The 26,692-nt window shown below is 43.7% G+C and overlaps 1 protein-coding gene across 5 annotated transcripts in view; it reads left to right on the top strand.

Moving 5' to 3' along the window:
- Positions 1-15,067: 15,067 nt before the first annotated feature.
- Positions 15,068-26,692, top strand: part of EFR3A (EFR3 homolog A) — an 81,987-nt gene continuing 70,362 nt past the window's right edge. For 2 of the 5 annotated variants that reach the window (XM_043879192.1, XM_043879194.1), the window contains exon 1: positions 15,068-15,300. In XM_043879192.1, coding sequence (XP_043735127.1) covers positions 15,291-15,300 — 10 coding nt within the window. In that variant the 5' untranslated portion in view covers positions 15,068-15,290. Of the gene's footprint in view, positions 15,301-16,298; positions 16,323-16,450; positions 16,469-16,577; positions 16,596-26,692 lie in introns of those variants that run through there. The other 3 variants (XM_043879191.1, XM_043879193.1, XM_043879190.1) reach the window with 3 other exon arrangements.

Raw genomic sequence — 26,692 nt, 5'->3', positions numbered from 1 at the left:
CCAAGAAAAGCAGGTCAGGTTATGGTGAGAACAATGTTATTGCACATTAGAATAAATAACCACAGAGGGAAACTATTCTCAAAAAATTTGCAAATAAGTTCGGTAATCTGAAAACTGACTTATTAAATGCCTAAACTGTGGAACCTGCTCAGTTATGTAAAATGGTATCACTTTGCCACCATGGTGAATGAACCGTTATGACAACAGAAACTGACGCCATTTTTCTCTCTCTCCTCCCTCCCCCGCCAGCTCATTCTTCATGCTGTGTTTGTTTATCTGAGTCATCTGATGGTCCCTTATGTTCAGACTTCTGCATCCCACCAAGCTTTCCCTCTCTGATGCCATTTAAAAGAGTATAAAATTTAGCATGGTTTTGGACAATTAGCTTGAAAGAAAGTTTAATAGCAAAAGGGGAATTCTACTTGCCACATTTCATGAATCACTGGGGTTTTCTTTGGCCAACAAATCCCTTCTTTGGGAAAGTAGATTCCTTCTTCATTTTGCTTCCTCTATTCCTGTAGCCTTCTTTCTTCCCCACCTAATTTCTCCTTCATATGTATGTAAACTGCTCAATCCACTGGAGAAGGGATAGGCTACACACTCCAGATTCTTGGCCTTCTGTGGTGGCTCAGCTGGTAGAAAATCTGCCTGCAATGTGGGAGATCTGGGTTTGATCCCTGGGTTGGGAAGATCCACTGGAAAAGGGAATGGCTGCCAGTATTCTGGCCTGGAGAATTCCATGGACTGTACAGGATTGCAAAGAAACCAACACAACTGAGGGACTTTCACTTTCACTGTTACCAGTGATCAGTCACCCATCATCAAACTCAAGGACCTACTCCTTTCCCTACTGGAGATTTTTATAAATTAGTAAGATTGCCTTCTTCCTTAAAAACGTAAAACCCAAATCCTCTGAGGTCAACAATGTGAGGGAAAATTTTCACATGAAAAGGGAAGCTGGACTTGGAAGCCCTCACCATTTTCCTCTGAAGCTCCCCTTCCTCTTTGTAAGATATTTGCTCACAACTTCTTGTCAAAACCACCACGAAGCTGGCAGGATTGAGGGAGGGATGTTACTCAGCTCTAAGCTTTAACACTCCTTTCCTTATCTTCCCATGACACCTCATATAGGCTGTTCACTTATGCTTAAGGAGCTAACTTTTGGCTTTTTCCCATTATCAACAGTTAAAATTCTGGATGAAAAGATGGACTGATCTAGGACACAGTGTTCCCAGGGTCCTTGTCTGGATGGAGGTGTTGGACTGCCCACAGATTGACTTTTATTGGACAGATGCCCATCTTCAAGAAACCCAGTGGTACCTCATAAGTTTGTCACCTGAAACAAATCCTTTTAAAACAATCTGTTCCTCTATACATCAAAAACATTTTTAGTAACCATGTCATAATCAACAAAAATTAAATGCAATATTGATTATTTACTTTTACAGCAAATAATTTGAAGAAAAGATTTTTCAAATTATTGTTTGAAACCCATAAACCAGTTTATTTATGAACTAAAATTTGTACTTCTTGGCAATAATATGTATTGCAGCTCACTGTCTTAAAATTTAAACAAATAAAAACTTCAAGTCACCCCATAAAACTAAAGTAGTTCAACTTTGTTTCCCTTTTTTTCTTTTAACAGTCATGGGAAAACATTGTTAATTTCAATTCAGCTATTTAATTTCAGGGTTATCTTGTGCCAGAGAATCTGGAGACAAGAACTGAAGCAGAAGAGAGCTGGGACAAGTCAGAAATACTTTCATCTGACAGTGAGTTCAGAATGAGTCTGCATTTTTAAAAAATTTAAAACAGCTATATCCATATGCATCAAGGCTCACTTTCATGATTGGGAGGTCTTCAAAGTGACTTTCACAGGGAATATTACACTTGTTAGATGATAAATAATACAAATTACATTACCTGTAAATGATTAGAACTCACAGTAATCACAGAAATTGAATAGAACTTAGACCAACAGAAGACTTTTTCATACCGTTTTATCACTGACATTATTTACAATAGTGATAATAGAAACCTTGATTTGATTCTCATCTATATTAACATGGTGATAATGTAAAGCATTTGGCCTTGGAGTACAGAATGAAGCAGGGTAAAGGCTAACAGAGTTTTGCCAAGAGAATGCACTGGTCATAGCAAACACCCTCTACCAACAACACAAGAGAAGCCTCTACATATGGACATCACCAGATGGTCAATACTGAAATCAGATTGATTATATTCTTTGCAGCCAAAGATGGAGAAGCTCTATATGGCCAGCAAAAACAAGACTGGGAGCTGACTGTGGCTCAGATCATGAACTCCTTATTGCCAAATTCAGGCTTAAATTGAAGAAAGTAGGGGAAACCACTAGACCATTCAGGTATGACCTAAATCAAATCCCTTACAATTATACAGTGAAAGTGACAAATAGATTCAAGGGATTAGATCTGATTGACAGAGTGCCTGAAGAACTATGGATGGAGGCTCTTGACATTGTACAGGAGGCAGTGATCAAGGCCATCCCCAAGAAAAAGAAATACAAGAAGGCAAAATGGTTGTCAGAGGAGGCCTTACAAATAGCTATGAAAAGAAGAGAAATGAAAGGCAAAGGAGAAAAGGACAAATATACCCAGTTGAATGCAGAGTTCCAAAGAATAGCAAGGAGAGATAAGAAAGCCTTCCTCAGTGATCAATGCACAGAAATAGAGGAAAACAATAGAACGGGAATGAGTAGAGATCTCTTCAAGAAAATTAGAGATACCAAGGGAACATTTCATGCAAAGATTGGCTCGATAAAGGACAGAAATGGTATGGACCTCACAGAAGCAGAAGATATTAAGAAGAGGTGGCAACAATACACAGAAGAACTATACAAAAAAGATATTCACAACCTAGATAATCACAATGGTGTGATCACTCACCTAGAGCCAGACATCCTGGAACGTGAAGTCAAGTGGGCCTTAGGAAGAATCACCATGAACAAAGCTAGTGGATGTGATGGAATTCCAGTTGAGCTATTTCAAACCCTAAAAGATCATGCTGCACTCAACATGTCAGCAAATTTGGAAAACTCAGCAGTGGCCACAGGACTGGAAAAGGTCAATTTTTATCCCAATCCCAAAGAGGGATGCCAAAGAATGTTCAAACTACCACACAACTGCACTCATGTCACACGCTAGCAAAGTAATGCTCAAAATTCTCCAAACCAGATTTCAACAGTACATGAACTATGAACTTCCAGATGTTCAAACTGGATTTAGAAAAAGCAGAGGAACCAAAGATCAAATTGCCAACATCCTTTGGATCATTGAAAAAGCAAGAGAGTTCCAAAAAAACCTCTATTTCTGCTTTATTGACTATACCAAAGCCTTTGACTGTGTGAATCACAACACACTGTGGGAAATTCTTTAAGAGATGGGAATACCAGACCACCTGACCTGCCTCTTGAGAAATCTCTATGCAGGTGAGGAAGCAACAGTTAGAACTGGACATGGAACAACAGACTGCTTCCAAATCGGGAAAGGAGTATGTCAAGGCTGTATACTGTCACCCTGCTTACTTAACTTATATGCAGAGTACATCATGAGAAATGCCTGGCTGGATGAAGTACAAGCTGAAATCAAGATTAGGAGAAATATCAATAACCTCAGATATGCAGATGACACCACCCTTATGGAAGAAAGTGAAGAAGAACTAAAGAGCTTCTTGATGAAAGTGAAAGAGGAACGTGAAAAAGTTGCCTTAAAACTCAACATTCAGAAAACTAAGATCATGGCATCTGGTGCCATCTCTTCATGGCAAAAAGATGGGGAAACAGTGGAAACAGTGACAGACTTTATTTTTTTGTGCTCCAAAATCACTGCAGATGCTGATTGCAGCCATGAAATTAAAAGATGCTTGCTCCTTGGAAGAAAAGCTATGACCAACCTAGACAGCTTATTAAAAAGTAGAGACATTACTTTACCAACAAAGGTCCATCTAGTCAAAGCTATGGTTTTTCCAGTAGTCATGTATGGATGTGAGAGTTAGACTCTAAAGAAAGCTGAGCACTGAAGAATTGATGCTTTTGACCTGTGGTGTTGGAGAAGACTCTTGAGAGTCCCTTGGACTGCAAGGAGATCCAACCAGTCCATCCTCAAGGAAATCCAGTCCTGAATATTCATTGGAAGGACTGAGGCTGAAGCTGAAACTCCATTACTTTGGCCACCTGATGTGAAGATCCAACTCATTGGAAAAGACCCTGATGCTGGGAAAGATTGAAGGTGGGAGAAGGGGACGGCAGAGGATGAGATGGTTGGATGGCATCACTGACTCAGTGAACATGAGTTTGAGTAGGCTCCAGGAGCTGGTGATGGACAGGGAGGCCTGGCGTGCTGCGGTCCATGGGGTGGCAAAGAGTCAGACACAACTGAGCGACTGAACTGAACTGAACTGGAAAGTAGGCACACTTTTAATTGGTTTTATTATTGCTGTTAAGTTCTCTGTAAAGAATACATCCCTTGGAGTCTGCATCTGCAATGGAGCACACACCCTGCTGCCTGGAGGTATGGTAAACCAATGGAGAGAACTTCTCCAATCCTTCTATCTATTAAGTAAATCTAATCTCTACTCTTATCTACTCTTATCACCAGAATCCTATTCATTTCCTTCACAGCACTTATAATGTGTAATGATGTGGTTTTTGTGTGTACTTATTTACCATCTATCCGACCACATTGCAGTCATCATTACTTAGTGGTCATGTGTCCCAGCACTTTCTGGATATCTGACATATAGTAAGCACTCATATAATAAGTCATTATTCTGAGGTTTAACAGAATAGTGATTTATTTCCCCTTAATGGTTGGGGAAAAGGAGGGAACAATACAGGGGGACAAAGCCTAAAATGCTGTGCATGCTCAGTCCCTCCAGTCACGTCTGACCTTTTGTGACCCCATGGACCATAGCCCACCAAGCTCCCCTGTCCATGGGATTATCCCAGCAAGAATACTGTAGTGGGTTGTCATTTCCTCCTGCAGGGAATCTTCCCAACCCAGGGATTGAACCCACGTCTCCTGCAGCTCCTCTATCGGCAGGTGGATTCTTTACTAGTTAGCCACCAGGGAAGCCCTCTAAGATGCTGGGGTAGGTCTAACTCTTCTTCTTTTAAACTAAATGTTGGAGTAGAAAATTCAAGACACAAAGAGACCTAACAGACAATTCAAAGTGTTATCCACAATAGCGCTCCTTTATACTCTAGTAAAAACAACGTCACACGTATGACATTCACAACTTCTGATATTGAAGAGGATAAGTTAAAATTTTATGTAACTTCCTGCTCCTTCGGCCTCTATAACTCAGCTTGCTCCTTGCAAAGTCTGGATCAGGTAGTTCTCAGAAAGTGGGAACTCACAGTACCAGGAACTGGGGCTTATCTCACTCACCCTTGTCCTGCTCTTTACAATTTTACAATTGTCCTGCTCTTTACAATTGCCCAACCCCTGCAAACCTGAAAACCCACTTAATCATGCCTGTTGGTATATAAAAACTCTGTAACCCCTTTGTTCAGGGCTCGAAACTTGGAGTGTTAACTCCTCTGGGCCGGCCAGCATAATAAACCTGAGTTCTCCAACTCTCCAAGTGTGATGCTTGGTTTCTCAAGTACTGGTTTCTGCAACAGTATCACTGACACTGGTTTCAGCCCCCTGCTTGTGAGACTGTTTGTTTTTCTGTCCAAGCAGATCTGCTGCTCTCTTCCCTCATTTTGCTGGATATAGTATGTTTGTCTGCAATGGGGTTTTTTCTTTAAAGGCATAAAATATTCTGCCTTTATTTCTAGTGACTGACTAACCACACCACAGCACACTCCCACCGGCACCCCCTCCCACATTCATGATTTAAGGTAATATTAGCAGTAATATTACTTTATAATTTTTCCAGTAGTCATGTGTGGATGTGAGAGTTGGACCATAAAGAAGGCTGAACACCAAAGAATTGATGCTTTTGAACTGTGGTGTTGGAGAAGACTCTAGAGAGTCCCTTGGACAGCAAGGAGATCAAACCAGTCTATCCTAAATGAAATCAGCCCTGAATATTATTCAATATTAATATTATTATTGGATATTAATAATACCCAATATTATTATTGGAAGGACTGATGCTGAAACTGAAACTCCAATACTTTTGTCACCTGATGCAAATAGTTAACTCATTAGAAAAGACTGTGATGCAGGGAAAGACTGAAGGTAGGAGGAGAAGGGGATGACAGAGGACGAGATGGTTGGAGGGCATCACCTATTCAATGGACATAAGTTTGAGCAAGCTCCGGGAGATGAAGAAGGACAGGGAAGCCTAGCATGCTACAGTCGATGGGGTCTCAGAGTCGGACACAACTGAGCAACTGAACAACAACAATATTATTTAATCATAATGTTATTAGCTTATTTGAAGCAAATTTGAATATGTTATGTATTTATTTGACAGCGCTGGGTCTTAATTATGGCATAACTCTTAGGGGTGGAATGTAGGATCTATCTAGTTCCCTGATCTGGGCTGAACCCTGGCTCCCTGCACTGGCAGCATGGAGTCTTAGCCACTGGACCACCAGGGAAGTCCTTGAGGCAAATTTAATAAGCACCTTTCTCTCTTGTCTGCACAATCCCCCCACAGCCCCACTCAGTTGCTCCCTTAAAAGACCATAATGGCAGTCTATCAATGAAGATTTCTCATAGGAACTTTATATGCATTGCATATACCATCAAATGCAACATTTTAAAACATTACAGCATACTAACACATATATATGGAATTTAGAAAGATGGTAACGATAACCCTATATGCAAAACAGAAAAAGAGACACAGAAGTACAGAACAGACTTTTGAACTCTGTGGGAGAAGGTGAGGGTGGGATGTTGCGAAAGAACAGCATGTATATTATCTATGGTGAAACAGGTCACCAGCCCAGGTGGGATGCATGAGACAAGTGCTCGGGCCTGGTACACTGGGAAGACCCAGAGGAATCGGGTGGAGAGGGAGGTGGGAGGGGGGATCGGGATGGGGAATACATGTAAATTTATGGCTGATTCATATCAATGTATGACAAAACCCACTGGAAAAAAAAATAAATAAATTTTAAAAAAAAACAAAACATTTTTCTGAGAAAGATGAACACCGATATCAGTTCAGTTCAGTCATTCAGTCGTGTCTGACTCTTTGCGACCCCATAGACTGCAGCACGCCAGGCCTCCCTGCCCATCACCAACTCCCGGAGCCTGCTCAAACTCATGTTCATCACGTCAGTGCTGCCATCCAACCATCTCATCCTGTCATCCCCTTCTCCTTCCGTCTTCAATCTTTCCCAGCATCAGGGTCTTTTCCAATGAGTTGGTTCTTTGCACCAGGTAGCCAAAGGATTGGAGTTTCAGCTTCAGCCTCAGTCCTTCCAATGAATATTCAGGACTGATTTCCTTTAGGATGGGCTGGTTGGATCTCCTTGCAGTCCAAGGGACTCTCAGGAGTCTTCTCCAACACCTCAGTTCAAAAGCATCAATTCTTCAGTGCTCAGCTTTCTTTAGAGCCCAACTCTCACATCTATACATGACTCTTGGAAAAACCATAGCTTTGACTAGACAAACTTTTGTTGGCAAAGTAATGCCTCTGCTTTTTATATGCTGTCTAGGTTGGTCATAGCTTTTCTTCCAGGAAGCAAGTGTCTTTTAATTTCATGGCTGCAGTCACTGTCTGCAGTCATTTTGGAGCCCAAAAAAATAAAGTTTCTCACTGCTTCCATTGTTTCCCCAAGTATTTGCCATGAAGAGATGGCACCAGATGCCATGATCTTAGTTTTCTGAATGTTGAGTTTTAAGTCAACTTTTTCACTCTCCTCTTTCACTTTCATCAAGAGGCTCTTTAGTTCTTCTTCACTTTCTGCCATAAGGGTGGTGTCATCTGCATATCTGAGGTTATTGATATTTCTCCTGGCAATCTTGATTCCAGCTTGTACTTCGTCCAGCCAGGCATTTCTCATGATGTACTCTGCATATAAGTTAAGTAAGCAGGGTGACAGTATACAGCCTTGACATACTCCTTTCCCGATTTGGAAGCAGTCTGTTGTTCCATGTCCAGTTCTAACTGTTGCTTCTTAACCTTCATACAGATTTCTCAGGAGGCAGGTTAGGTGGTCTGGTATTCCCATCTCTTGAAGAATTTTCCACAGTGTGTTGTGATTCACACAGTCAAAGGATTTGGTATAGTCAATAAAGCAGATGTAGATGTTTTTCTGGAATGCTCTTGCTTTTTCAATGATCCAGCAGATGTTGGCAATTTGATCTCTGGTTCCTCTGCCTTTTCTAAATCCAGCTTGAACACTGATACAGGTGGAACTTATGTGAAAACAATAGTTAATCACATCAGAATTGTTTATCTCTTTCTTAAGTAAGAGGAGGGTTTCCCTGGTGGCTCAGATGGTAAAGAATCTAAGTAAGAGTAAACCACACCATGACTGTAATTCATCTTCCACCCCATGAAAAAAGAATCGATACAAGATCTTGGCTTCCCTTAAAGTTGTTGAAATAGATGGAAAACGTGACTCCTCCCCCAGAGGGCTTAACAATTTTTTCCATAAAACAAACTCTAACTCCACAGAATCTCCCCTTTACATCTCCTATTGGGGCTCTGATCTGTTCTTCAGCTGACTCTGTACTGCCTGTAGTTAAGAGCTTGGGTTTGGTATACATAGACCTGAGTTCAAATTCCAGGGCCATTTAAGTGCCTGTACGAATTTTGAGACCTATTTAATCTCTCCAAGCTTCAGTTTCTTCTATTAAAATCAATGTGGGATATTCATGCTTATCTACTCAGGGGTTTTGTGAGCATTTTGTCTGAAAATACATGTAGCGTACATAGTACAATACTGGATACATACTAAGATCATGAACAGTTATACCTCCTGTGATTAATTTCATGGTTTTTTTCAGTGGTCATGTACAGATGTGAGAGTTGGACAGTAAAGAAGGCTGAGCGCCCAAGAACTGATGCTTTTGAACCGTAGTGCTGGAGAAGACTCTTGAGAGTCCCTTGGAGTGCAAGGAGATCAAATCAGTCCATCCTAAAAGAAATCAGTCCTGAATATTCACTGGAAGGACTGATGCTAAAGCTGAAGCTTCAATACTTTGGCCACCTGATAAGAGCCGACCCATGAGAAAAGACCCTGATGCTGGGAAAGACTGAAGGCAGGAGGAGAAGGGGGTGAGAGAGGATGAGATGGTTGGATGGCATCACTGACTCAGTGGACATGAGTTTGAGTAAACTCCAGGAGGTAATGAAGGACAGGGAAGCCAGGTGCGCTACAGTCCACAGGGTAGCAAAGAGTTGGACATGACTTAGTGACTTCACAACATCGAAGGATGTTAGCTATGTGCTAACTCAGTTCACTTCGGCTGAGTTCAGTCGCTCAGTCGTGTCTGACTCTTTGAGACTCCATGAGCCCCAGCACGCCAGGCCTCCCTGTCCATCACCAACTCCCGGAGTTTACTCAGACTCATGTCCACTGAGTCGGTGATGCCATCCAACCATCTCATCCTCTGTCGTCCCCTTCTCCTCCCGCCTTCAATCTTTCCCAGCATCAGGATCTTTGTAAATGAGTCAGCTCTTTGCATCAGGTGGCCAAAGGATTGGAGTTTCAGTTTCAGCATCAGTCCCTCCAATGAATATTCAGGACTGATTTCCTTTAGGATGGACTGGTTGGATCTCCTTGCAGTCCAAGGGATGCTCAAGAGTCTTCTCCAACACCACAGTTCAAAAGCATCAATTCTTTGGCGCTCAGCTTTCTTTCTTTTATATGCTAACTAATGCTAGCTAAATGCTAGCTAGTAATAGGGGTTATGGGGCAGATAACTAACCGACCTCAAATTTGCTGGCTTAAAATAAGGAGTTATTTAGCTCATGTCTCTCTGTGTTGACAATTTGGGGTGGTCTCAGCTAGGTTCTTATGCTGGTCTTGGCAAGGCTCACTTCTGACTCTTTGTGGAGTTGGAGGGTCAGTTGGGGCAGGCTGACTTACAGTGGGTTCATCTGGAATTGTTGGGATCACTGTGGCCTCTCTCCTCCAACGGAGCCCAGGCTCCATCACATTTTCTAAGTCTCTGCTTGCACAGTGTTTGTCTCGGTCACATTGGCCAAAGCAAGCTGCAAAGCCAGTCCAGAGTCAGGACTGGGGAAACAGAGTCCCAAAGCCAACTGCAAGAGTGTGCACACAGTCAGAGAAAGGAAGAAACTCAGGACTTTTCTCCAAGACACCTCAAAGAGCCTCTTCTAATACTTTTATTTATCTGTGTTTGCTTCTTGTCTTTATGTCCTTCATGTTTATTATCCTCCCCACTTCTTCCTCTCTGTCTTCCTCTTTCTCCCTCTCTTCTTCAAATATTTATTAAGCATCTAGTGTGTTTCATGTAGAGAGAATACACCAATATATACTGTCTAATTCGAGTTGTCTTATAAAGGATCTCATTGCCTACAGTGCCTCTATGTTTAAAAGAAGCTTTTTTTCTCTGTCTCCTTGTAGCAGCCCCACTCTAACACCCTGTGTTAAACGCTAAAGCTAGCTAGCATTTTAGTAAATAACAATGAGAGATAATGCTTTTCTCTAATTGTTTAAAATGATAGTGTTTCTAAGGAAGGGTTACCAGCTGTTTTGTCTGTTCTAATCAAGAACTCAACCTTATTATCTCAGGATTTTGCTCCCTATCCATTTGCAATTCTCTTTATAAAGCACAGATGATGGTGACATTTGGCTCGAGGAGCGCGTGCCTCACACGCCGTCCTAGTTGGCGCAGAGAGGGGTTGTGAATGGCCTTCTGGATTAGAGGCTCATCCTTCATTTGTTCTCATGTGTTTTCCAACCTCTTTGGCAACGACGGAAGTGAGAAAATTACTCTGGCATTCAGGGTGCTGTGTTCTTAAAGGCATGAGCTTAAATGGCAACAGAAATAGCCTGATGACATGTGTGGCATGCATGGGTAGAGCCTCACTGTACTTCAAGTCTTTGCTTTCTTTTTTTCTTTTTGATGTGGACCATTTTAAAGTCTTTATTGAATTTGTTATAATACTGCTTCTATTTTGTTTTGGTCTTTGACCTCGAGGCATGTGGGGTCTTAGCTCCCTGACCAGAGACTGAGCCTGCACTCCCTTCATTGGAAGGTAAAGTCTTAACCACTGGACCATCAGGGAAGTCCCTCACCTCTTTCCTAAGAGAATAGATCTCCACCTTGGTTGCACATAAAAACATCTGGGGAGCTTTCAAATTAGGCCCACACCCAGGCTACGCTGCAGACCAAACTACATCAGAATCTGAGAAGTGGGATCTGGGTGTGGCTAGTTTTTAAAAGCTCCCCTGGTAATTCCAAAGTTGGGTCAAGGTTGAGAACTACTGCCTTGAGGGGACTCATAAAATGTTACAACACAGAAATCTCTCTTGATTTTGAAATTGAGGAAAATTACATCCAAAGAGGTAAAAAATCCTCAAAAGGCCAGGTAAAAGGGAAGGCAGGATTCAAACCCAGATTTTCCAAGTCCAAAGTCTGTGTTTTGATGCCTCATAAGAACGGGAAAACCCTGAGTCACTATTAGGCAATAGTAGAAATAGAATGGAATGAAACAAAACAAGAAGGGTATATTCCTGATATAAATATTTAGTGATAAAGAAAACTAAGCAATGAGAGCATCAAATTGCATCATTATGACCTTTTGGGAACAAACTTTTGGGAGAAGTAAATAACTTAACATCTATTTCCTATAAACTGTAAATATGCTGGCAAATACCTTTGAATATGCAAATGCATGCTAATTAAAAGTGAATCATCTCAGTGCCTGATTTAGAAATTGGAACAAATACTGGACTAAACCTAAAGCGGAACTATTTTGAGCAATTCGGGCTATAAGCAAATATTCTGATAGGATGTCGACAATGGTATTTTTAATACCATTTGGATGGATATTATTCTTTCTGGAAGAGCGATCTACGCAGAGGCTCATCTTTGTGTTGGCCCCACACAGTGTGTAAGAATCAGAGCTGGGAGGTGTGGGGACACAGAGATCGATAAATCCCAGTTCTTACCAGTCCAAATTCGGCTTTAAGAGAGAAGCACTGGCACAGAGGGGATACAGAGGGTATTCACGAGAGGTTCAGGACAGGCAAACACCCTTAGCTCAAGTACTAAAGAAGGTGGTGGCAGAATCAGTCCTCTAGACATTGAGGATGAGGGGAGGGGTGATACACAGGCAGAAGCCCACCCAGAAGATTTGATAGGGAAAGAAGGTCTGTTCAGTAACACTGTTACTGGAAGCCCACCTGTACTAATTTGGAAAACACTTCGGCAAACACTTAGGCATAACACTCAGGTTATGTGATCCGATATCCGTGATATCATTATTCCTGACTTTCAGCTGTCCCTTCCTTAGGATCTTTGGCTGCTGACTTTATTTCTGGCACTGATACAAAACCAAAAGACCAAGAGGGAGTTTTTTAAAAAACCAAAAAAACCAAACTCATTATGGGTCAAACGATTCAGGGCCTCTGGGATTTGTATCTTTTTTTGCACAATGTAAGCAGAGATGTCTGTCATTCAGCAGCGTATCCTCCTTTGCCTTCTGGGGCACTGTGCCCTCTGGATCTCCTCCATCTCTGTCATTCTGGCTCCACTCTCCCTCGGCAGGCTTTCTCTGACTCCTGCCTTCGGCTTCTGTCCCTGGGCCAAAGATTTCCAAATTTCTCTGAGATCCCTCTGCCTGCCTTCCACCTGGTATGTCAGCTGCCTTCAGATCTATTCGCTCGGATGTTTCTCTTGGACATCATCTCAAGCTTAATACGTAAAAGAGAAACTCACATCCTCTCTTCACACCCCCTCCCTAAAGCAGCTTTCCTTCCCAAGTTGTCTCCTGCTCTTCCAGCCCCATCCGTTTCCTTACTCCAACCTTTGAGTTACATAACTAACAGATGCCTCCCTTTTGCTCTCAAGTCAGCAGCCAGCAAATGCCAGGGAGTCTGCTTCTGCAGTAAGATTCAGCCCTTTCCTTTTCCACAGCCACCAATACTTCCTTCTGTATAAAAATCGAGGTCTCCCCTCCATGGTTCCTCTGCCATGCTGTCTGGTCCATAGAAAGCTGTTCCTGATCATGTAATGCTATTGTCCTTATAAAGAACCTAGATTCTTAAAGGACAAGTTCCATGTTTGCATGTAAAGTTGTTCATTAACTAGTTCTATTGTACTTGCTTCATTTTTATATCTGTTGAATAAATATGCATTTTATTTACATAGTTATTAAATTAAAATGCTTTAGATGCTTTCGAACTGAGGTGTTGAAAAAGACTCTTGAAAGTCCCTTGGACTGCAAGGAGATAATCCAGTCAATCCTAAAGGAAATCAATCCTGAATATTCATTGGAAGATTGATAGTGAAGCTGAAGCTCCAATACTTTGGCCACCTGATGTGACAAGTGAACTTACTGGAAAGGACCCTGATGCTGGGAAAGATTGAAGGCGGGAGGAGAAGGGGATGACAGAGGACGAGATGGTTGGATGGGATCACTGACTCAATGGACATGAGTTTGAGCAAGCTCCAGGAGATGGTGAAGGACAGAGAAGCCTGGGTGCTGCAGTCCATGGGGTTGCAAAGAGTTGGACAGGACTGAGCGACTGAACAACAACAAGCCCCCCTACTGCACGCCAGGCTGGAATACAGACATAGAAACCAAGTATGATTTTTGCCATTTTCTGAAATGTGTACAGTCCAGAGGTGGAATATAAGCATGTATAAAAGTTTAATTAGGATTCAGTGAATAAACTGCTACAGTAAAGGTGTCCTGAAAGTCTGGGCAAGGTATCTGGGAGCAGGAAAGATGTTACAGATGATAAAAATATGCAGCAAGACATTGAAAGAAAACCAAGTACTTGGTAATTTGGCCTTTACTGTTAGCAAGAAACAGTCTCCTACATACGGATTGTACACTCTCCTCTCATCCACTTCCCTGACTCACTTTAAATTGCCCTCTACCCTCCCCCAGTCTCTTTAAGAGCTGTCCAGGTCTTTGCTAATTCAATGTTTTTTGCTAATTCTGCTTTTTCACAAGTCCACCTCAAGACAAACTTCCCTCAAGCCCTGCCCGCTCTTAGCTTCACCTTCTTTCTCCTTTCCGTACTGCACAACATCATTTCTTAACCAGAATGTTGGCACTACCCTCAAAGACAAAGAATTTCAAAGTTAAATATGTACTTGAATCACTCTCATGTGTGATTCATCGGGTTTAGGTAGGAAGGCAGGAATTCGATTTTTAACAGATTCCCAGGTGATTCAGGCAGAAGAAACAATCCTGAGTCACTTTGAGAAACACCGTTTCAGACCCCTGTGGGCCTCCTATTTCTTTCTCCACATAGGCTGTCCGCAGCTTATGAGGACTAGCAAAGCCAAAGTGGGTTGCTGAAGGCTCTGGGCTCCAAGTACCAGCTCAGGCCGTTGACTATTAGATACATCAATTACCAGTGACATTCAGAGAGTCAGGAAAAATGACTCAGTCGAGTGGACAGAACCTCTGTCTCTGGAGGAAAGTAACTCCGGAGGCAAGAAATCTCTGTGAAAGTCATCCGAGGAGCAAGAGGAAATTATATTTTCTGTCCTCTCAAAACAGACGCAGCCATCGCCCCAGAGGACCTCCGGGCGTCTCAAATAAATCACGCTTCCACAGAATAAAGGACGCACTGCAAGTTCAAGGGCTTAGAAGAGAAAAACCCTAAGGATACTAGATGCATTCATTCAAGGCCATCCTGCTTAGCCTCACAACCTCATAAACAGGTGCAACTGTTAAGAAAAAAAACGATGCTAATGCACCTCGAGTAAGGGTTCGTGAAAACGAATGTGACACAAACCACTCCTTTTCAACAATAAAACGAAGTCCGAGGATGCCCAACGCGCTGCGCAGTCCTGCCGCGCGTTCCCAAGGCCGCCCAAGCCGCCCCTCCCACCTCCGAGTGCCACCGCCCTGCGGGGGGGGGGCGGGGCCGGGACGGCGGCGACGTGCTGACGTCAGGGCGTGGGGACGCCCCGGCGTCGTCCGGCGCGGGGAAGCGGCGGCGGGCCCCGCTGCTGCCCGTTCAGTCTGCGTGGTAGCGGAGGTCCGCGTCGGCTTCCTCGGCCTTTCGCCTTTCCCCTTGTCCCGGCCTCCGTGGCCCGGGCGGCTGGCCCGTCGTGATGTGGTCGGCGCGCCCGGCGCGGCCCCGCTGAAGCTCGGCGAGGCGGCGAGCGCGGCTCGGGGTCACCATGCCTACCCGTGAGTGGCCGTCCGAGGGCCGGGCCGGGCCGGGTCGGGCGGGGAGCGTTGGGCGCGCACTCCGAGTGTCGCTGGGCCGGGGAGTGCCCGCTACCGGCCGAGTTCGTTTCGTTTGGGCTTAGGGTTCCCCGGGAGTGGGCGGGCGGAGGTGGCGGCGGCGCGGGAGGCCGTTGCACGGAGCAGGAGACCGCGGTTCGAGCGCGGAGGGCGCCCGGCTCGGAAGCGGCAGAGCTGCCAGAAGCCAGCCTCACGGGACTTAAGCGCCCAGCTGTTCCTCCAGCAAAGCGCAGGGACTTCCTGCAAAGGCGGAGAAGAGCTCAGCCCCCATCGCCATGGCCTCCTCACTTCCTCAAGGACGGGCGTCGCCGGTGGGGACGCCCCGACCTGGCCCGGAGCGCTTCCCCGCGACGCCCCAGCCCCGGCAAGCCTGGGCTTTTCCTCTGAGACACGTCCCGGTGGTTGAAATAGGCGCGCTCCTTGGGGAACTTTGTCAGGCTCGGGTGCCCCGTGGTGTCGGACCATCGGGCTTAAGATCCACTGGGCAGCAGGTTGGAAAAGGAGGGTTTAAGGTCCCCTTCCCTAGACACGTTGAATAAGACTCCCGGAGCTGGGGCCCCGGAATCTCTGTGTCCTGCGTGTTAAACGGAGGGATTCTGAAGTTTGAAAATCGCTGGACAGTTGGAGGCATTTTGGGCAAACAGGGTGTATATACTACAACACTGCCAAAGACCAATTTTTCAACGACCCCACAGACTCACCAAGTAGTGATTCTTTAAGCCCAGCGGCCTGGCTTAGGTATGTGCCGACTAGGGTAGTTACAGGTTTAGGACGCAGAGGAAAAGCATTGATGATGATTGATTTGAGAATTTTTTTCGGGTAGGGCTCTTGTGAGCAAGGTGTTTCATAGTGTGGAATCCTGAAACACTTGCCAGCATGTTTCCAGTTATCTCGTATTTCTTAGAATTCATAACGTTTCCTAATTGTCTTTATTTTTGTAGATACATGGAACACTGGATTTCCAGGTCAGCCTCAAATGCTTATTTTGTCCAGTGGTGGGTAAAGAGGTGTTATGTCCTGATACTAGAAAGGTTTATATATTGCTGTTGCAGATGTTTAAACAGTCTTGATGTAAAGATGACTAACAACTTCTCCTGTATGTGTGGGTAAGGTGGGTCTTGTTCTCTTTAACACAGATTTCCTAACCTTGATCTTCTTGGGTTTTGTATCCAGTATGTATGTCAACAGGCTTCCCTGGTGGCTCAGTGATAAAGAATTTGCCTGCCAGTGCAGGAGAGGTGGGTGCCAACCCTGGATGGGGATGATCCCCTGGAGGAGGAAATGGCAACCCACTCCGGTATTCTTGCTAGGATAATCCTGTGGATAGAGGAGCCTGGTGGGCTGCTGTCCATAGGGTCGCACAGAGTTGGACACGACTGAAGCGACTTAGCATGCATGCATGCATTGGGAAAGGAAATGGCAGCCTGCTCCAGTATTCTTGCTAGGATAATCCTGTGGACAGAGGAGCCTGGCAGGCTGCAGTCTATGGGGGGTTGAAGAGTTGGACACGGCTGAGCATGCACAAGTTCCTGTGTCAGCAGTTTATATTTTAGTTTTATTCGTCTGGACTGGAGGAATATCCTCATCACTGTTATTGTCAGTTTATTGTTCCTTAAATTCATGTTCATGTTATTCAGTGAATTAGCACTATGCTAATCTACACTCCAGTATTCTTGCCTGGAAGATCCCATGGACAGAGGAGCCTGGTGAGCTGTAGTCCATGGGGTGGAAAGAGTGGGACATGACTGAACAACTCAACCACCACTATGAATCTACTTTCTTAGAAAGCAAAGGGTGGGGAGGGGACACCTTTCTTGAAAGTTAGGGCTTCAAGTGGAATTTATTGGTAAAGTGGCAGTTACTTTTTTTTTATTATGTTTTGGGGTTACCTAGCCTCTTAGAATGGACATAGGAAACGTTTGTTTGTTTCCTTAGTCGTGTGCTTTACAGTGCAGAACGACACAAGGATGAGCCACGGTGTACTTTGCATAGTTAAGAATACAATATTCATGACCTGATTGGAAGTAAGTGAACTACTTGAGTTGCCTGTCATTGTTAATATTTATTATGGTACGGTTTCTGTGATTGCTTCAAAGTATGATACTGATTGGTGGTACCCAAGTGAAGTCAGTTGTGTTTGTAATTGCCTTTGTCTCTCTCTCTGTGACCAGAACCACCAAAATCACTGGGGTAGTGCAGTGGACATTAGTACCTCTCAGAAATTCTGCATGTAGAATAAGTAATTTCTGCAAAATCATTATCTTGTTTAGGGATTTTTTTTAGGGAGGAACACCTACCCACCCCAATAAACGAAAGTTTTTCTTTTTGGTGTCAGGCAAGTTAAGAGGCTCATGTATATGCTCAGCTAGTTAATTCTTAAGGGTTTAGTGGGCTTCGCTGATGGATCAGAGGTTAAAGCGTCTGCCTCCAATGCGGGAGACCTGGGTTCGATCCCTGGGTCGGGAAGATCCCGTGGAGAAGGAAATGGCAACCCGCTCCAGTATTCTTGCCTGGAGAATCCCATGGACGGAGGAGCCTGGTAGGCTACAATCCACGGGGTCACAAAGAGTCGGACATGACTGAGCGACTTCACTCACTCAGTGAAATGTAATGCTTTTCTGTAAAATGAAAAGTGTTGGAGATGATCACTAGGGTCTTTTCAGACTCTATAATTCTGTCATAGAATTTTTCTATTCCTGCTATTTTGTTGCTTACTTGGCATGTTGATTCTCTCAGTCATTGAAACCGGAATTGGTGAGTAGAATCTAGTGGAGCATGGCACACCCATGAAGGCACAGTGACAGCCTGTCTCATGAATGTTAGCAGTCATGTCATTGCGGTTACTTAGATCCAAAAGGGTCTTTTTCAGAAAGCGGCTACCTGGAAGGATGTCTGACAGGAAGTGACTGCAGCACAGGAACAATTCTGTGGTCATGTCACTGTAGTGAGGCAGTAGTGTGCAACAGTCACTAAGCACAGATTTCAGGACTATCTCACTAAGCGATCTTTTCAAACCTACAACCCTGTAATTTGTCATGTCATTTTTCTAAAGGCCTTTATTTCATCCTTCTCTGATCCAAGGACCATTAAGAAACATTTTGATTGTGAGGATTCTCCAAATTCTGAATCAGAGTTTGAGTGGAAGACATGTTAAAGCTTCTTAATTCCAGTCGTTTTATTTATTTTATTTTGTGTATTAGGAGACTGAGACTCAGTGAGTTTCAGTAACTTGCCTAGAGTCAGAGGTAGAGTAAAACCAGGACTTGAACAGAGATCTGGGGGTTGGGTTGAGTTTCAGTAACTTGCCTAGAGTCAGAGGGAGAGTAAAACCAGAACTTGAACACAGATCTGGGGGTTGGGTTGAGATTAGGGTTCCTATACATAATCACAATGAGCATAGATACTGTTTATTTTTCTGTAGCTAAGCTGATAATAGTTTATCTTTTCAAAAAATGTTCCCTGGAGTTACACTAAGGCAAAAATGGTCTTGGCCAAAATTTGCATCAGATATGTGAACTTATAAAAATATTTAACAGTTTTGTCTTTGCTTCTGTCTTGTCACCGGAATCTGAGGGAAGAATACTGGGGATCCCAGGGTGTGTTAGGTAGATTCTTGGTTATTTAAGTATAGACATAAAGTTTTTAGTAAACTACTTATATGAAAGGGACCCCTCAGCTGACAGATAACTTGTCTTGAAACAGTTCAATAAAATCTCCAATTGAATGTGCTCTTTTTTTATATATGAAAACCTATTGTATATTGGCTAAGGGAAATTGCAGTCTTAATCATTCTTTGCTGTTAACTGTACTTTCAGTGATTATTTGTGGTTAATGTGTTCTTTTCTCATTTAGATTGGCTTTGATATTTGGCTGCATATGTTAGGCTGTGGTAATGTGGTCCATCAATGTTTGGTTTTTTTCTATTGATGAGGTTAATTATATTTGACTTATTTTTCAATCCGTTCTTATGAAATAACTGCAGAATACAGATGAATTGTGACGTGAGGGATGAATGCCGTTTGAAGTGTTTTTGTTTAGAAACGTAAGCAGACTTGACCTGCCCCTGGAGTGTGGGCATTCTGTCTGTTCCTTCTGTCTCCCTCCCTGCCCCTCACCCCCTCCTCTCTCTCCCACCCAGCACCTGGATATCCTGCCGGAGTTACAGCTGAAACGTTCTCTCTCTCACAGCAACCTCTGGCCTGACACTGTGCGGCTTACTACCAGAAGTCATCTGTCCCCACTCCTGGGGACGTGGGGCTGCGCTGAAAATGAAATAGGTGGTGGGAGATGAGACTGGACAGGGAGGAAGGAGCCAGAATTTGCAAGATTTAATATGCTGTGCAACTAACGTGACTAAAATTGTCTCCCAGCTGTCACACACAGGTAGTGGCTGTTTTGTAGGCATGTTAGCAGTTTCCAACTTACTGGCTACTTTACAAAAACTTAAAATTTGCTCTTAGTAATAGAAGTTATTTATGGAGTGTTGATTGTATACCAGACAGTATACTTTGTGCTTTACAGGAATGATCTTATTTAACTGTCTCCCACATTGAGGAAGGTCCTATGTGACCAGTTACAGAAACTAAGAGATTGGTTCAGGGAAGTCAAGTAACAGCCTTATGGCAGTAGTGTGGAGCTGGGCTTGGAGCCGGATGCCTGTGACTTTGCAGCGCTCTGCTCCAGCGCAGCAGGGGTGGAACCTGCCGTCAGAGCCTGTCAGTTTCTTTTAACATGGTCTCCTCTGCTTAGCACTCTGCCTGATCACGTCACAGGTACCTGGTCGGTATTGACTAAAAGAAGGAATTTGAACTGGAGTCAGAGAAGTGCTTCTTTAGATATAATAACTTGAAATAACTTTTTTCCCTATAAAAACTGTTCTGAAAGGTTTTATAGCTTATGATTAGATTCTTAGCAGACCTGTCTGAAATATTTGCCAGGCCTGAGACAAAGAGTACCAGTGGAGGCCTGCAGACATAACCTAAGTTGGGGTTTCTCAGTTTCTGCTCTGTTGACGCCTTGGGCTGGATCATACTTTGTGGGGCAGTCTCGGTCTGTCCTTGCACTGTGGTTTGTGTAGCCGTGTCTCTGGCCTCTCCCCACTAGAAGCTAGTTGTAGTCCCGCTGTCCTGAAGTGTGACAGCCAGAAATGTCCTCACACACTGCCACGTGTCCCCCAGTGTACAGGGGCTCTGTCCCCGGGTTGAAAACCTCCGGTCTAAATACTGAGTGTCACTGACGACGCTGTGCCCGCAGCCTGGCCTGCTTTCCCATCCAGGGCCCTGCAGCCTGCTCCCCAGAGGTGACCTCAGGCTGCAGGCCCAGGCGGCCTACAGGCCCAATCCAGGCAGCTGTGACCTCTTGGGTTAGGGCAGGCTCTTTCCTGACCCTGAAGTGAGACTGGCATGTCACACTTTCTGGGGAGCCAGAGTGAGCAGATTCCCTCTGCCCCAGCCCACCCTGCCCCACCCCTCACGGTTCATCTCAGGAGTTTGGTCCAGTTCTGAGCCCCTCCCAAAGCTAACCCACCAGAGTAGGGGGCAGGTAGGAGGAGGAAGCCCAGCTTCCTGGGGAGACTTGATCTGCCTAGACTCCCACTTGGGGTGATTTGGAAGGGACAACTTGACAGAAAAACAGCTGCTGCCATCTCTCTGGTTTTTTAGGGTGTGATTTTCAGTATAGTCTCTGTCCCCTCTGCTGCCCACATGTGCTTCTCTGAAAGAAAAGAATGCTCTGTCTTTTGGGAAGCAGAGGTCCTTGATCCCTGAGTCAAATGAAGGCACTAATTCTTAGGAGAAAGCACCTTTTACCTATTGTATAGCCCAACTTTGGTACGGAATGATCTGAATACTGGGTGGGTGTTGACAACTACATAAGTTCATGCTGTCTTTATGGGGGATGGAGAGATACAGGATAGAAGTATTATAAAAATCTGGCTAAAGATTTGAAGAAGGATTCAAAGTTAATATCAATTAGAAGAGATCAGTATTTGCAGTATTTACACAAATCAGAGAGCAAAATATCACCAGCCTTCCATGGTTAAGGCACACACCTATGCTTGTCAATGTCTGAGTAGAAATGATTGATCAAGGCTTGGGGAAAGAGGATTCATTTTCACTAATAAAGAAATGCTAATTAAAAACTGAAATCATTTGGAGTTTATCACATTACCAAAGATAAAAGTTTAATCACTTCTTTGGCAATAATAGGCAAAGGTGGTGGTGAGGTACAATAGAAAAGGCAGAACTTTAAATTAGTACAACTCTTGAAAAGTAATTTGTCAGTATTTTATCAAGTGCTCTGATAATGCATTTACTCATTGACCCAGTAATTTCACTGTTGGGAATCTATCCTTAAGAAATGATGAAAAACGTAAACTGCACCAGGATTTCTGCACTGAGATGTCTATCACAGTAATATTGGTAAAATAGTAAAAACCCAGAAACTTTAATATTCAATAATAGGGAAGTGGTACAAATTGAATATAGAACATCCTTGCAAAAAAATTACCATACAGCCATTAAAAATGATACTTGTAGAAGCACTGGGTTTATAAATTGTTTTTATTTTGTGTAATTTATGTTTTCCAGATTTTCCACAGTTGGCATATAATCCACAACCAGAAAAAAGAATGCTTAAGATTTTTATAACTTTAGCATAATTTTTTCAAATTTTTCATAATTTTTTACAAAACCTAAATGAAACAAAATATTGCCATGAACTGGTTCTTCCTTTAGCCCATAGAAAAGAATTTGGGTAACTGATGAGATAGTGTCCATTGTGTGTGTATGTACATTTATGGCTTAGAAAATAGCATGTTTACTGTCTGATTGCTCTTGCTGTCAGGTGGTAGCAAATGCTTGTCATGCTGTTTTATTCTGAAAGGAAGAAAAATTAATTTCTGATCTATTAGGTGGTGTTTTCAGTTGTGAAAACCTGAAAGGTTGAGATGAACCACTTTGTATGACTTCAGTTTATCAGCAATTTGTAGGTTTTTTTTTTTTTTTTTTCCCCCTCTGAATGATGTGTGTTGTAGAATGAACACAGTCCTGGGGAAGTATCATCACAGAATGAATGTTGGCAATCCCTCCTATGATTAATATGTCAGATCTGTCAAAATTCTTTCGTCATTTCTATCTGCCAGGTTCACTCCACTCTTGAAATGAGCCTGTTCTCACATATTCTTGAAATTCAGCAGGAGCTACTGTCAGTACTAATACTCCTCTTTCTGTGTAGGCTGTCATATTCTCCCTTCTGCATATTATTAGACAGCATGATTCTAATTTCTATTAAAGAAGGAATCACTACTCAGGTGTTTTTCATTGTACCTCTGCATGAAGAGTTTGCTCTGTTCTAAAAATAAGCATTAAGTCTTTGCTCTGTAGTCTTCAGGAGGACTTTCATTCTCCCCAATGCTATTATTTTGGGTTTTTTCCTTAGTTGGTGAGTTACTCAGCTGTATCTTTTTGTTTTCATTACCTGAGCTCCAGGGTATTTTTGCTGCACTAGTTTGCTGGCTAATTCTAAGTGTTCTTCATACCCCTGCTATTTAATTGGCTTTTTGAACAACTGTCTTGGCTATTCCGCTACAAAGTTTTCTGTGCTGTGGTTGCACTGAACTTTAAATGGATCTCACTCCTGCCAGGCAGAGAAAATGAAATGTAAGCTGTTCAAGTTTGCCATAGTCAGTTCCTGGGGCCTTATAAACTTTGCAGCAGGTGCCGGCCTGGAAGCCAAAAGGAGCAGTCTGTTTATGACATCTGACATACATTGATTTATAAACTTAGTTATAATAAGTATTTTTATTAACTCTTTGATCCATTAAATGGGACAGGATAATTCCTCTCAGGGAGATTTAGATGCAGTTGAATTTATGTCATTGTGCTTTAGAGGTAGAAATGCCTTATGACCATGTGATTGGAATCAGAATCAGAATTGCTACTTGGATTGTCAGCCTTTATTGCACTTGATTCCAGAAGGGCATCTGCAGTGGAGGGTGCTCCAGGCACATGTGTAATAACTGAAATTTGGGGTCTGAGTCCCTGTGGATTTTTCCCATTCTCTTAGCTGGCTGCATTGCGTGAGCTTCAGGGGCCCACTTTCCTTTTCAGTTCACAGCCCGGAACAGAAACAGACTTAAAGGATCTGTTCCCTGCTACCTTTTCCCTTGGTTCTGTCCTGCTGCTTTGCGTGCTCTTCCGAGGATGGGAGTGCCTTTGGCAAACTGCCACAGGTTTGTCTTAGAGCACCGTCTTTTTGAAATGGAAGAACTCAGGTCCAGGAGTCTGGGGGAAGAAACATGGACGTCTGCCCCAGGTGGGTTCTGTCTGTATTCCCTTTACTACAGCGCCATCCCCGGCACAGGATTCCCGTGTTAGCTCCTGAGCGTTACGTGTTGCTCTTGATCTGTATTGGAGGCTGGCGCAGGGGAAGTTTGAGCTACCATAAGAGCTAGTCTCCCCAGTGTCTTCCATGGAAGCATAAGAGGGCCTGTTGTGTGGAGCGGGTGCAGAGGGGACTCAGCAGGTGGCCTCGCTACCTGACCCCACCTCAGCTGGACCAGCTCCATTTTTGTCTTGTTGGTGAAATTCTGCATTCTGTTTCAGGAGGTAAATAATACTGCTTACTTTTTTAAAAGTTTGGAATTTATGGTCTTAGATATTAGAATATGTCCTCTGACAAGAACGTGAGATATTTTAGAATCAAAAGCTTAGGAACCTAGAAGCAAAAACAGAGGCATTGAGTGATGATGTCTGACCCGCTTTTGCTCTCATGCACTCCAGGAGTGGAGCTGTCTCATCTCTCCTTGTAGTCACTTCAGTCATAGGCACTGTCAGTATACTCTTAAGAGTCACAAATGTTCTCTTTCAACCTTTCTTATTTTCCTGTTGGATTTCTCTTAGGGGTTGATTCATTCAGCAGATTATTGTAGTGCCTACATGTGCGAGGCTTGGGGAACATAGAGGTGAATAAAGCAGCCCCTAGCTGTAAAAAGTTGATCCAGTTTATAGAACCTTGTGTAAATGGCTCTGACACAAAGAAGGAAATGACAAGCTCCCTGAGAACAGTGCTGTGGAGTTCAGAGAGCCCGAAAGAAGGTGAGTGGCAGATGGCGTCCTTGTCCTGAGTCATTTCAGAGGAGTGTGGGTTTGGGGAAGACATTTGGGTTGAGTCACACAGTTGGAAACAACCAGCAGCCAGTTGGAGTAAGTCATTGGTGCTGGGGATGTGACAGCTTTGAGGCCATCTATATAATTGGTAATTTTGTCTTTTAAGTAACACCTGCTTATCAACACCTGATGTGTGTCGGTTACTGTGGGCACCAAGGACATAGCAGCACCTCTCTCTAGACACCAGGGCATCTTCCTGGACATTATCTCTGTCCTCGTGAAGCTCAGTCTGGTGGGGAAGACAAGTGCTGAGCGGACAGAGAGCTTTACAGGCACTGAATCCTGGTTTTCTTTGACACTGTACATGTAGTTTTTGGTATAGCCGGTGGCTCATGGTACACCTCCAGTGTATATTCATAGAGTGACTCAAATTACTGAAAGCAGCAGAGGTTGCTGTGGGAACATGAGCGCGGTAGCAGGGAGAGCAGCTAGAGGTTATTAACGTACAGCGGACGGAGTGGGGGGTTTGAACTTGGGTCATAGGCTCACCTGGCAGTGCAGTGGTGAAGAAGCCGCCTGCCAGTGCAGGAGACGCAGGAGACACGGGTTCCATCCCTGGGTCAGGAAGGTCCCCTGGAGGAGGAAATGGCCACCCAGTCCAGTATTCTTGCCTGGAGAGTCCCAGGGACAGAGGAGCCTGGCGGGCTGTAGTCTGTGGTGTCGGAACGAGTAGGACGCACCTGAGCACACACACAGTAGGCTGAATTGCAGTATAAAATCTGAATATTGTTGAGAAAGTGCAATTCACAGGATTAGTTGGGTGAGGGGTGGAGGGAGGAGTCGGGATTGATGCCCACATTTCAGGCTTGGCCACTTGGGTGAAGTGCTCCGGTGTGATACGGGACTTTTTGGAGGACGAGCAGTTTGGGAGGCTCGAGATGGAAGGTGAGTCCTTTTTAGGGTATGATAGGTGTGGTGCCGTACAGGACTTTCGGGGTACATTTGTAGAAATAACTGTGGATGAAATTACTAAAGGATAGGTTGTAAAGAGTAAAAACAAAATGCCATTGAACAAATACTTGCATGCAAGAACTGGGTAAAACTCAGGACAGTCCATCTGGTTGTAGAAGCATTGGAAACATTTCAGTGTAGCAAGAAAAAGAAGCTAGACCGCCTCTTACTGTTTGATCTGCTGCTTTGACAATGATAATTTATGGAATGTTAGGAAAAAAATCTTACTTTAAAGCTTTGGGCCTTAAAGATGATCCTATGTCTTAACCATGGTATGTACTACCTATCCTGTACTTACGCCATTCACTTGCCTTGTCACTGCTTCCTAGCTAGGGGAAGAAATTGTCAAATTATACTAGGCTGAGAGTATGTAAACTGTTCTGTAATTCCTGGGCAGACAAGCTAAATTGTGCAATTTAAGAGTAGAAATTAGGGAAGCCCCACATGTGTAACCTAAAAATTTCTTCTCGATCTCTAATATCAGTAGCTTCTCATCCCATTCTGTTTTGTTCGAGTCTCACTGTCATGTGAATTTATGCAAGAGCTGAATTTGCTTGCGGCAGATACAATGCTCGTGTAAACTTGCTGAGGAACTGCTTTATTTCAAAGAAGAAAAAGAAGTGAGGGGGCATTTGGTTTGGAGACGAGCAGAGCGCCTCAGACAGCTCTTGAGTGTGGATCACCACCTTCTCCTCCACACAAATGGTGCTCCTCTTTGTTCCCTTCCCTGCCCATTGCTCTCTGCACATTTACTCAGCGTCTTGGAGTAAACAGCTCTGTTCTCTTTTCAGCAACAAAGAAATACTGCAGCTCTTTTTGTTGCCTACCCTGATAGGGAATACAGCAACTCACTGCTTAAGGGCTGAACAATTGTAAAAGCTTTGTATCCAGGGGTTTCAAGAACATGAGGGAAGGGTGATTGTAATTAAATGTGGTTTGGCTGCTGCACTTTTGCTGGAACAATAGTTGATTCCACCAGTTCTTTATGTTTTTCCTTCTAAAATTGCACTGGATTCAACTTTGATAAAGAATCTGAGTATTTCCATCAAAGTGGGATGATTTTCTGTTGTTCCCTTTTAATTTTCAGGGGCTTCCCAGGTGGCTCAGCTGGTAAAGAATCTCCCTGCAATGTGGGAGACCTGGGTTTGATCCCTGGGTTGGGAGGATCCCCTGGAGAAGGGAAAGGCTACCCACTCCAGTATTCTGGCCTGGAGAAT

The sequence above is a fragment of the Cervus elaphus genome, chromosome 21, assembly GCF_910594005.1.
Source record: "Cervus elaphus chromosome 21, mCerEla1.1, whole genome shotgun sequence".
NCBI lineage: Eukaryota > Metazoa > Chordata > Mammalia > Artiodactyla > Cervidae > Cervus > Cervus elaphus.
This window is presented reverse-complemented; position numbering and strand designations above follow the sequence as displayed.